Source organism: Bos taurus, chromosome 2, assembly GCF_002263795.3.
Source record: "Bos taurus isolate L1 Dominette 01449 registration number 42190680 breed Hereford chromosome 2, ARS-UCD2.0, whole genome shotgun sequence".
NCBI classification, from domain to species: Eukaryota; Metazoa; Chordata; class Mammalia; order Artiodactyla; family Bovidae; genus Bos; species Bos taurus.
The window spans coordinates 71,713,199-71,726,521 of NC_037329.1; the positions used below are offsets into that span (position 1 = coordinate 71,713,199).

Sequence of the window (13,323 nt, forward strand, 5' to 3'; positions counted from 1 at the left end):
ATAATAGGGGATGCAAAGTCAGCAGTCTTTGATCCTTATCAAAAACCAGGGTTTCTTTCCTGCAAATTTATTGTATACAAATGGTTTAGGTGATTTACATCATCTTCTGGCCAGAAGGCTTATTAACATTTTATGACTCTTGACAAGGACTTATCAACAAAGACTTATTTTCTCTAAGAGTAATTATTTTAAGGTTTGGCGCCATCTTCCGAAGATAAAATTGCATTCATATAGGGCGGATGTGTAATGGGTTTACAACAAAGGAAAGAATTTATTACCTTAAGGGTCTAAAGTTACTAACACCAAGGCCACTACTTATTTTTTCTACATACCAACTTTATTAATTAATACACATTCATGGATACAATACAGGGGATGTGGAAACTTGGCAACAAACATTGGCTCATCAATGAAATCTTTTACTAGTTTTATTCTGACAGTTTCTAACTCTCTGAGAGGCTCTAAGCTATTTGAATATCTTAAGCTTCCCATGCCTCTGGAGGCTGGGAGACTGTAAACAATCGTATGCATAGCTGTAGGAGTCCGGGTAAACTTGTCAGGCGAGTTAGAGAGCCATCTGAGGGGTTTGGATTTAAACACTCCTAATTGCCCAGGAACTTTATTAATTGGAGCTGTAAGTTAACTCTTTGACAGAGAGAGCGAGATGGTGGTGGGGGACAGCCCCCAGTAAAGTCAGAGGTGAGAGCACAAAGCAATAAAGCAGGCAGACTCTGGTTTTTGGGGGGTAGATGCTCGAGAATATCCGAGGGGACTCCTGAGGCTCGAGCCGGCCTTTGCGTATGCCGAGCCTCCTTCCTCATGACCTTTGTCACGAGTGGAATGTCTCTCGCGGGCTCCCGGCAAAACACAACATATTTTATGGTTCAATTATATGTGATGTCCAAAGTAGGCCACAGGGGACAGAAAGTAGAGCAGTGGTTGCCCAGGTCTGGGATGGAAGGAGACAGGTGGCTTAGAGGAGTTGCATGGTCGTTACCAATGGATGTGGGCCTTCCTCTGGGAGTAATGAATGTGTTCTAAAAGTGATTGTGGTGAGGGTTACACAGCTCTGTGGATATTCTAAAAATGATAGAGTAGTGTGTTTTAAATGGCTGAATAGAATGTAACAGAATTGTATGTCATTAAATCTTATTTTTTTAATCCTAATTTATGAAAGTAAATGGATTGCATTTCCCATTTTAGTTGAAGAGTCTTTCTTACTATTAAATCTAAGAAATATAGCGATTAGTATACCATTTGCCACCCTCATAGTAATAATTACTTAAGGTTGGAAGCTTGTTGTAAACAAGATATTTGAAGTTTCGAAATATATCCAAACAGACTCTTATTACAAAGAGAAGAAATGACCAAAAAAAAATGTTGCTTGTTGACAGATCTCTGTGAAGGGTATATGTTCAGTTCAGTTCAGTCGCTCAGACATGTCCGACTCTTTGTGACTCCATAGACTGCAGCAGGCCAGGCCTCTTCCAACTTGCGGAGATTACTCAAACTCATGTCCATTCAGTCAGTGATGCCATCCAACCATCTCATCCTCTGTCGTTCCCTTCTCCTCCCACCTTCAGTCTTTCCCAGCATCAGGGTCTTTTCCAATGAGTCAACTCTTCGCACTAGGTGGACAAAGTATTGGAGTTTCAGCTTCAACATCAGTCCTTCCAATGAATATTCAGGACTGATTTCCTTTAGGATTGACTGGTTGGATCTCCTTGTAGTCCAAGGGACTCTCAAGAGTCTTCTCCAACACCACAGTTCAAAAGCATCATTCTTCAGCGCTCAGCTTTCTTTATAGTCCAACTCTCACATCCATACACGACTGCTTGACTAGATGGACCTTTGTTGGCAAAGTAATGTCTCTGCTTTTTAATATGCTCTCTAGGTTGGTCATAACTTTTCTCTCAAGGAGTAAGCGTCTTTTAATTTCATGGCTGCAGTCACCATCTGCAGTGATTTTGGAGCCCCGAAAAATAAAGTCTGCCACTGTTTCCGCTATTTCTCCATCTATTTGCCATGAAGTGATGGGACCAGATGCCATGATCTTAGTTTTCTGAATGTTGAGCTTTAAACCAACTTCTTCACTTTCCTCTTTCACTTTCATCAGAGGCTCTTTAGTTCTTTTTCACTTTCTGCCATAAGGATGGTGCCATCTGCAAATCTGAGGTTATTGATAATTTCTCCCTGCAATCTTGATTCCAGCTTGCGCTTCTTCCAGCCCAGCGTTTCTCATGATGTACTCTGCATATAAGTTAAATAAGCAGGGTGACAATATACAGCCTTGACGTACTCCTTTTCCTATTTGGAACCAGTCTGTTGTTCCATGTCTAGTTCTAACTGTTGCTTCCTGACCTGCATACAGATTTCTTAAGAGGCAGGTCAGGTGGTCTGGTATTCCCATATCTTTCAGAATTTTCCACAGTTTATTGTCATCCACACAATCAAAGGTTTTGGCATAGTCAATAAAGCAGAAATAGATGTTTTTCTGGAACTCCCTTGCTTTTTCGATGATCCAGCGAATGTTGGCAATTTGATCTCTGGTTCCTCTGCCTTTTCCAAAACCAGCTTAAACATCTGGAATTTCGCGGTTCACGTATTATTGAAGCCTGGCTTGGAGAATTTTGAGCATTACTTTACTAGTGTGTGAGATGAGTGAAATTGAAGGGTATATGAGAATTCATTAAATTATTTTTGTCACATTTCTTTAAGCTTGAAAGTTCTTAAAAATTAAAATATTAAAAAAATTGGAGAACCTAAATTATGTCTATTTCTAAAATTTATTGATACCAGGTTAAGTGTCACCAGTATTGGCCGGAACCCACAGGAAGTTCATCCTACGGCTGCTACCAAGTCACCTGCCACTCAGAAGAGGGGAACACTGCATATGTCTTCAGGAAGATGACACTGTTCAACCAGGAGGTAGGGGAACCGGGGGGCCTACTGATTAGAGCTGTTATGTTTAAGGTAAAGGCTTTGAAAGATGAAAATGTTTTTAATCTTGAGTCCTAGATATTAGGAAATACAAAAAATTATTGAACTATTTGCTTCATTAGGATACACTGGAATCTTATAAAATATGTTCTCTTAGTATAATATTTCCAATTTCTGTAGCTAAGTATGAATGATCAGTAAAAAAATAATTGAGTAAATAATACTTATTACTATTAATATTTTCCCTATTCATAAAAATCATACCAGGGTGTTAATTATACATCTCTTTCTCCAAGTAATATCAGTAAGGTATTGAAGTACATCTCCAATGGAAATGGAGATGGAAATGGAAATAACAACAGACAGCTATTAGATTATTCCCCCTTTTTAATGAGCATTCTTGCCTTGAGGACTCCATGAACAGTATGAAAAGGCAAAAAGGTATGATACTGAAAGATGAACTCACCAGGTCGGTAGGTGCCCATTATGCTACTAGAAAAGAGCAGAGAAATAGCTCCAGAAGGAATGAAGAGACTGAGCTAAAGTGATAAAAACACCCAGTTGTGGGTGCATCTGGTGGTGAAGGTAAAGTCTGATGCTATAAAGAATAATACTGCATAGAAACCTAGAATGTTAGGTCCATGAATCAAGGTAAATTAAAAGTGGACAAAGTGGTCAAACTAGAGATGGCAAGAGTGAACATCGACATCTTAGGAATCAGTGAACTAAAATGGACTGGAATGGATGAATTAAATTCAGATGACCATTATATCTACTACCGTGGGGAAGAATCCCTTAGAAGAAATGAAGTCGCTCTCATAGTCAACAAAAGAGTACAAACTGCAGTACTTGGGTGCAGTCGCAAAAGCAACAGAAGGATCTCTGTTCATTTCCAGGGCAAACCATTCAGTTTGGCAAACCATCACAGTAACCCAAGTCTGTGCCCCAACCACTAATGCCAAGGAAACTGAGGTAAAATGGTTCTATGAAGACCTACAAGACCTTGTAGAACTAACACCAAAAAAAAAGATGTCTTTTCATCATAGGGGATTGGACTGCAAAAGTAGGAAGTCAAGAGATACCTTGAGTAACAGGCAGGTTTGGCCTTGGAGTACAAAATGAATCAGGGCAAAGGCTAACAGAGTTTTGCCAAGAGAATGCACTGGTCATAGCAAACACCCTCTTCCAACAACACAAGAGATGGCTCTGCATGTGGACATCACCAGATGGTCAATACTAGAATCAGACTGATTATATTCTTTGCAACCGAAGATGGAAAAGCTGTATACAGTCAGCAAAAACAAGACCGGGAGCTGACTGTGGCTCAGATCATGAACACCTTATTGCAAATTTCAGACTTAAATTGAAGAAAGTAGGGAAATGACTGGACCATTCAAGTATGACCTAAATCAAATCCCTTATGATTATACAGTGGAAGTGACAAATAGATTCAAGGGATCAGATCTTACAGAGTTCCTGAAGAACTATGGAGCGAGGTTTGTCACATTGTACAGGAGGTGGTGATCAAAACCATCCCCAATAAGAAGAAATGCAAAAAGGCAAAGTGGTTGTCTGACGAGGCCTTACAAATAGCTGAGAAAAGAAGAGACATGAAAGGCAAAGGAGAAAAGGAAACATATACTCATCTGAATGCAGAGTTCCAAAGAATATTAAGGAGAGATAAGAAAGTCTTCCTAAGTGAACGATGCCTAGAAATAGAGGAAAACATTAGAATGAGAAAGAGTAGAGATCTCTGTAAAAAAATTATAGATACAAAGGGAACATTTCATACAAAGATGGGCACAATAAAGGACAGAAACGGTATGGTCCTAACAGAAGCAGAAGATTAGAAGATGTGACAAGGATACACAGAAGAACTATACAAAAAAGATCTTAATGACCCAGATAACCACGATGGTGTGATTACTCACCTAGAGCCAGACATCTTAGAATGTGAACTCAAGTGGGCATTAGGAAGCATCACTATGAATAGAGCTAATAGTGGTGATGGAATTCCAGCTGAGCTATTTCAAATCCTAAAAGCTAATGCTGTTAAAGTGCTGCACTCAATATGCCAGCAAATTTGGGAAAGTCAGCAGTGGCTACAGGACTGGAAAAGGTCAGTTTTCATCCCAGTTCCAAAGAAGGGCAATGTCAAAGAAGGATCAAACTGCCACACGATTGCACTCATTTCATATGTTAGCAAAGTAAAGCTCAAAATTCTCCAAGCTAGCTTCAACAGTATATGAACTGAGAACTTCCAGGTGTTCAAGTTGGATTTAGAAAAGGTGGAGGAACCAGAAATCAAATTGCTAACATCTGTTGGATCATATAAAAAGCAACAGAATTCCAGAAGAACATCTACTTCTGCTTCATTGACTATCCTAAAACCTTTGACTGTGTGGGTCACAACAAACTGGAAAGTTCTTCAAGAGATGGGAATACCAGACCACCTTACCTGCCTTCTGAGAAACCTGTATGCAAGTCAAGAAGCAACAGTTAGGACTGAACATGGAACAACAGACTAGTTCAGAATTGGAAAAGGAGTATGTCAGGGCTGTGTATTGTTTTCTTGCTTATTTAACTTATATGCAGAGTACATCATGTTAAATGCCGGGCTAAGTGAAACGCAAGCTGAAATCAAGATTGCTAGGAGAAATCAATAACCTCAGATATGCAGATGACACAGATGACACCACCCTTATGGCAGAAAGTGAAGAGGAACTAAAGAGCCTCTTGATGAAGGTGAGGTAAGAGAGTGAAAACACTGGCTTAAAACTCAACATTCAAAAAACTAAGATCATGGCATCCGGTCCCATCACTTCATGGCAGATAGATGGGGAAACAGTGGAAACAGTGGCAGACTTTTTTGGGGGGGGCTCCAAAATCACTGCAGATGGTGACTGAAGCCAGAAAACTAAAAGATGCTTACTCCTTGGAAGAAAAGCTGTGACAAACCTAACCAGCGTATTAAAAAGCTGAGACATTACTTAGCCTACAAAGATCTATGTCATCAAAGTTACGATTTTTCCAGTAGTTGTGTATGGATGTGAAAGTTGGACCATAAAGAATGCTGAGGGCCAAAGACTTGATGCTTTTGAACTGTCATGTTGGAGAATACTCTTCAGAGTCCCTTGGACAGCAAGGAGATCCAACCAGTCAATCCTAAAGGAAATCAATCCTGAATATTCATTGGAAGGACTGATGCTAAAGCTGAAGCTCCAATACTTTGGTCACCTGATACAAAGAGCCAACTCTTTGGAAAAAACCCTGATGCTGAGAAAGATTGAAGGCAGGTGGAGAAGGGGACAACAGAGGACTAGATGGTTGGATGGTATCCCTGAATCAATGGACATGAGTTTGAGCAAGATCTGGGATTTAGTGAAGGACAGGGAGACCTGTCGTGCTACAGTCCATGGGGTCACAAAGAGTTGGACATGACTGAGTGACTGAACATGAAATGAGTGGAGAAGATCAGTTTCACAATCTCCTCATTATTTAGGAGGGTAAGATTGTAGGCAGGACACTGTAACATCAGACAGATTGCTGCTATTGTTTAGTCAGTAAGTCATCTTCACCTCTTTTGTGACCCCATGGACTGTAGCCTGACAGGCTCCTCTGTCCATGGGATTTCTCAGACAAGGATACTGGAGTGGGTGTCTTTACAGCTTTTTAATTGTTAGTTTTCCTTACCTGCTCCCTGAGTCCCTCCATTTGGCTTCCAGATTAAAGCCAGAAGTGCAAACTGATGAATAAATGCCAGCTCAGTAACCCAACTGGAAGATGTATGTGGAGGCAGAATCTGCTTGTCTTGTCAGGCTGCCAGTGCCTACACCAGCCATGTTGGGGCTAAGGGGCTGTAGGAAGAAAGGAGTGATTGCTGGAGAAGAGCCAACATCACAGGCATCCACAGTGAAGCCTTCGGAGATGAGACCACATCTCCCCTAACTCCACTCACACACCACTCCTAACGCACCCCGTCCCTGAAAGTGACCAGAAGAGTCCAGTGAGATGGGACCTTGCTGACTAGAAAGGAAGGGAGCTAGAAGTTTTGCTAATGTATACTGCAGGAATCTGGCACTGAATAAAACTGAAGTTACAAGAAAGTACAGTTTCAAAACCTTATGGGCTGGAGATACTATCAGAATGAATTTTGGGTTTGGGCATGTGTGCTTGTTTGTATGTAACAAAGCAAGCCAAGAAGCTGTTTTTTTCATTTTTGAGCCAAATATAATTGGGAAAATTAATTTGCTGCCATAAATACATATGTACATGGATGGATAGATGGACAAACAGATAAACACTTCCCCAAAACTTAATAAAGTATGACTTTAATTATCCTTCTTGCAGATTACTGGTACCATTAAGTTCTTTTGTTAACAATAATAGTCAAAGGTATTCTGTATTAGATGCCTTTAATTATCTGTAACATTAGTTCCCAGACTAAATTGAGGTCTCTCTGGGAATTCTTTTTTCTTAAGTACCTTTACATTCATGTTCTTTGGAAGTTCATCCAATGTAAGTGACAGTAACCAGATTTCACAGTGTTGGAATCTGACTATGAGTATATGATTCCAAACAGCTGTGATTGGGTGATTTGCAGGTCCTTGAAATGAATCAGTTGTAACGTAAGACTATCCCTTTTAGGTGTAGATGTTGTTTCATTTTTCAGTTGAAGAAAATGAGACCATGAAATACTGTCTTAACTGGCGAAATTGAGATTTGAACTAAGATGTATACATTCAATACCTTACTTTCTCCATTATACCAATGGAGAAATTGATTCCCAAAGAAGAATTAAATATTGATTTGATTTTGTGTTTTATGGTCTCCAGTTTTTAATCTGCATTTACTTTGAGATTTTATTTTCTTGGTGTCCATAATTTCACTTGTTCTTATCAGGATTAGCCCAACTTCGTTCATTAAAAAAAATTTTTTTTAACCTTTTTTGCTCACCTAGTTTTTATTTTGTTTTAAACATTTCTCTGGAATCTTAATCTATTTTTGTCTGTTTACCTGATTATCATCCTAAAAATATAAATATAGAAATTTAGTTATAAGAAGAGTGATAATCCAGGTGACTGATTCTTAAATGGATACAGCTGTTTCTATAAAGTGGTTTCTTCCCTTTTCCTTAAACTTTTGAGTTTTATTGAATTTATACATTACTTTTGGGGCATAACGAAAGTAGTTTCTTTTGCTTCTAAAATTAAAATGACATGAATGTTTACATATATTTTAAGGATTATTTCTAAGTCAGTTGCATAATCTTTCATTTATACGTAGAAAAACGAGAGTCGTCCACTCACTCAAATCCAGTACATAGCCTGGCCCGACCACGGAGTCCCTGACGATTCAAGCGACTTCCTGGATTTTGTTTGCCACGTACGAAATAAGAGGGCTGGCAAGGAAGAACCTATAGTTGTTCATTGCAGGTATTTTATTTTGTGTCTTTTATGATTGAGTAACTGACTAGATTCCGTTTGAGCCACCAGGGAAGCCCGGAAGGGAGTGGCAACCCATTGCAGTATTCCTGTCTGGGAAACCCCACCAGAGAGAGGAGCCTGGTGGGCTCTGACCCCTGTGGAGTCGCAAAGAGTTGGACACTACTGAATGACGTAGTGATTAAATAGGTCATTTTTTAAAGGGAATATGTACTCTATTTTGCCCTTAAGTTGTGATTGTCACTCTGGTAAATTAGAACTCAAAGCTGCGTTCTGAAGGTAGAAAGCAAAGAATATGACTTAACATACAATTGGCAGAAACTTTATCATAAAAAGTAAAAATAATACTAGTTCTTAGAAGTTTATCTTTTTCATAGTCAAACATTTCTGAAATTGGGTTATGTCTTAAATTTAATGGTATTATAGATTTGAGAAATAACAATATTGTAAGAATTAGATTGTATCATAAGGTTTGGATTTCCCCCTCCAGCAAGGTACTCCATCCTGGCCCCTCCTAAGACCTTTGATTGGCATTTCACATCCTTGGAGTCAGTTCAGTTCAGTTCAATTCAGTTGCCCAGTCATGTCTGACTCTTTACAACCCCATGGGCTGCAGCACACCAGGCTTCCCTGTCCATCACTAACTCCCGGAGCTTACCCATACTCATCATGTCCATTGAGTCGGTGATGACTCCACCCAATACTACCTCAGGATGTGCCACTTCTAGGAGCTCCAAGTGAGCAATAGTGGACACCCTCCTTCCTTTCATATTCAGGCGCCCATCTGCCCTCAAGGGACTGAAATCAGTGACTCCAGCCTCACTGCCACAGACCCAGAGATTAGGAGCCAGGAAATATTTTCTCCTTCTCCTTGTTACTTCTGTTATTAAGTGATTTGATTCAGAGGATGTATTAAGGTATCTCTTTATCCTTATACTTTCCAGCACTTTTTAAGGGTAGACTTTCACATCCATTAAAACAGATTTTAGCCTAGTTATTTGAGAGGCAGATGACAGGAATGGTGGGCACATTCGGCTGTTGGATATCCTTAGTTCTCAGTAGCTGCAGAATGCTTCACAAAGTTGTTCTTAACCACCTCAGTGGTAAAGTTTAATGAAAATTAAATTTGGCTTTAAAAGCTAATTTTTTTAGTGTTTTAGTTGTCTTTTTTGCTTTTGTTAATGATTTATTATTGTAATTCTCTTATTTTGCATTTTAAAGCTATTATGTCACTAATCTATTTGTTAGAAGTTCAGATTTTAAAAACTGAAATGTAACACTTTTAAAGTTGTATATTTGCAACTAACAGTGGGGGAGAGGTGGTTATAAACCATTTAATCTGTATTAAGTGAAATTTTTTTTTTTGTTTTCAAAATAGTTTCCAGTTGCTTTGCCACTTTTGTTAAAATATTAAAATCAAATTGTTCTTCTACTGTAATATGATTCAGTTCTCTAAGTTTCTGCACAAAAGGCATAAGGAGTTTAACAGAACAGTATCAGTAAGACTTTGCCCCATATTTATCCTTTTTAGTGCTGGGATTGGAAGAACTGGGGTTCTTATTACTATGGAAACAGCCATGTGTCTCATTGAATGCAATCAGCCAGTTTATCCACTAGATATTGTGAGAACAATGAGAGATCAGCGAGCCATGATGATCCAAACTCCTGTAAGTACTACATAGCTCATGTGTAAGTGTATATTCTCAACGTCATGGTTTTTTGTTATCAGTGTATGTTCTAAACTATACTTTTCTCTTTTTAATTCTCTTGCAGGAGGTAATAACTCTAGCTTAGGGATTGGCAGATACTGTCCATGAGCCAAACCTGGCCTGCCACTTGTGTTTATAAATAAAGTTTTATTGGAATCAGCCACAGCTATGTATTTACATATTATCTATGGCTGCTTTCACATTACAGTAGCAGAGCTGAAAAGTTGCAGCAGGCCACCATGTGATTGCAAAACCAAAAATGTTTGCTATCTGGTTTTTTATAGAAAATGTTTGCCGACACTACCCTCGCTTGCTAGTTTTTGACTGCTTCAACAGGTGCAGAGGAGCAACTTATCCTGTGTTACTTAGTCAAATGGAATGCTGAGAACCATAGTGTCCCTAGACTGGAGAATCTTGATAGACTGCTTTCTGTGAAACAGCTATGGGGAAATTGCCTCTCTTTTTTCCATAAGAACTTAAATTGCAACAGCAAAAATCATAGAAATTAAGCTATTAACTTACTGTTAATATTAAGTTAAGCTATTAACTTACTGTATTTTATAATGACTCTGAATTATGTTCCAAGAATCAAAAGAAGAATCGTGAAAATTTAAAGTTAAGATTATTTTTTATATTAAGCCATTGTGGAATGTTTGCATTGTTGGCGGCATTAAGGTTACTCAAGTGAACTGACGTATGTGGTCTAATAAATGCCTGCTATATTATTAGCATTTAATTATAGAGAATTTCAAACTTACACAAAAATAGACAATGTAATGTACTGAACACTGTGTTGCGTACTCAGCCCTGGCATTGGCCATCACGTTTCCTTTATACGGCTACCTACTGTCCTCATATTTGAAGCAAACCCTGGATACCATATCATTTTGTCTATATGTATTTCAGTATGTTTCTCTAAAATATAAGGAGTGTTTTTCCTTCTAAACAAAACCGTAATACCATTATCACACCAAATTATAATTAACAATAATTCTCTAATATTAGCAATAGCCAGTATTCAGATTTCCAGTTGTTTCATATTAATCATGTCTTCTCAAATTTTAGAATAGCTTTATATAATTCACGTACCATAAAATTCACCTTTATAACAAATGTGCAGTTCACTGGTTTGTAGTATATCATGGTGTTTGGCAACCATCATTGCTATCTAGTTTTAGCTCATTTTCTTCACTCCAAAAAAGGTTCCCTGTACCCATTTTTCCTAGTATCTTCCCCAGCCTTCCCCAGCCTAGTCCTAGGCAACTATTAATCTACTTTCTATTTCCATCGGTTTGCCTATTCTGGACCATTCATGTGAATGGAATCCTATAATTTGATCTTTTATAATTGGCTTCTTTTAGTTAGCATAACATTAAAAGGATATACATTCTGTAGTATAATCAGTACTTCATTCCTTTTTCACTGAATAGATACATATTCTTCTGGATTGTTTCCACTTTTTCACTATTGTGAATAATGATACCATAAGCATTTGTATATATGTTTTTGTGTGGAAATGTTTTCATTTCTCTTGGGTATATACTCAGGAGAGAAATTGCTAGGTAATGTGAGGAACTGTTTAAAGCAGATGTACCATTTTGCAGTCCCCTGGCAGAATGTGAGCGTTCCATTTTCTCCACATCATTGTCATTGCTTGTCATTATCTTTTTTTTATTTTAGCCATCCTGTTAAATATAGAGTGGTATCTTATTGTGGTTTTGATTTTCATTTCTGTAATAAGTAATGATTCATGTGGTCATTTATCTGTGTATCTTTGTTCAAGAAATATCCAAGTCTTTTGCCTGTTCTGCAGTTTGGGTTTTTATCATTGAATTGTTAAGAGTTCTTTATATTTTCTAAATAAAGTCTCTTATAGATCTGTGATTTGCAAGTGTATTATACTGATCTTTCACTTTCTTGATTAATTTGAAGCACAAATTTTTAAAATTTTGATTAAGTCTAGTTTTCTTTTTAATCACGTATACTTTTGGTGTCGTAGCTAAGAAATCACAGCCTAATTTAAAGTCACAAATATTTATCCCTCCCTTTTCTTCCAAGAGTTTTATAGTTTAGGTCTCACATGTCTGATACATTTTGAGTTAATATTTACATATGGTTTGAGGTAGCGTTCTAACTTGATTCTTCTCTGTATGGACCTCCAGTTGTCTCAGCCCCATTTGTTGAAAAAACTATTCTTTCCTCATGAATTGTTTCTGGGTCCCTTGTCAAAAATCAGTTGACCACAAATACAAGTGTTTATTTCTGGAGTTTCAGTTGTAGTCCGTTGATTTTTATGTCTGTTCTTATGTTAATACCACACTGTCTTGAATACTAAACATTTATAATAAATTTTGAAGTCAGGAAATCTGTATCTTGCAACTTTGTTTTTTTCAAGACTGTTTTGGCTGTTCTAGGTCCCTTGCATTTCCATATGAGCATTAGAAACAGTTTGTCCTCTCTTCAAAAAAAGCAAGATAGGGATTGCATTAAATGTATAGGTCATTTTACAGAGTGTTGCCATTTAATAATAATCCATGTTCAAAAGCGTGAACACAAAATGTCTTTCCATTTATTTATGTTTTCACTGATTTTCTTCAGCAGTATTTTGTAGTTTTCAAAGTGCAAATCTTGTACTTCTTTTTGTTAAATGTATTCTTAAGTTTTTTTTAATCTTTTTGGTCATATTGTAAGTGGACTTGTCTTCTTAATTTTGTTTTAGGATTATGCATTGCTTAAATATAGAAATAAGCTGGTTTTGAATATAGACCATGTAGCCTGCAGCCTTGCTGAAATCACTTATTAACTCAATTTTTTGTATGTGTGAAAGTAGATTCCTTAAGATTCTCTCTCTATAAAATTGTGTCATTTGCAAATATAGTTTAGTTCTTCCTTTCCAATATAGGTATGGTTTTCTTTTTATCTCATTTCATATCTTCTCTTCATCTTGCCCAAGTGCCCCAGCAAGAACCTCCAGTATAGTGTTAAGTAGAAGTGATGAAACTAGACATCCTTGTCTTGTTCCTGGCCTTAGAAGACAGCTTTCTGTTTTCTACCACTAAGTATCATGTTAGCCATAGATTTTCATTAATGCTTTTTTATCAAATTGAGAAGGTGCCCTCACACTAGTTTATTGAGTGGTCTCATGACAAAAGGGTGTTCAGTTTTGTCAAATGCTTTTTCTGTATCTGTCGAGATGATCATGTGGTTTGTGTCTTACTCTATTAATAGAG

The 13,323-nt window shown here is 37.7% G+C and overlaps 1 protein-coding gene across 6 annotated transcripts in view; it reads left to right on the top strand.

Moving 5' to 3' along the window:
* PTPN4 (protein tyrosine phosphatase non-receptor type 4) overlaps window positions 1-13,323 on the top strand; it is a 190,545-nt gene that overhangs the window by 166,012 nt on the left and 11,210 nt on the right. For all 6 annotated transcript variants that reach the window (XM_025001008.2, XM_059893120.1, XM_025001011.2 and 3 more), the window contains 3 exons: window positions 2,800-2,928; window positions 8,227-8,375; window positions 9,916-10,051. In XM_025001008.2, coding sequence (XP_024856776.1) covers window positions 2,800-2,928; window positions 8,227-8,375; window positions 9,916-10,051 — 414 coding nt within the window. The remainder of the gene's footprint in view (window positions 1-2,799; window positions 2,929-8,226; window positions 8,376-9,915; window positions 10,052-13,323) is intronic.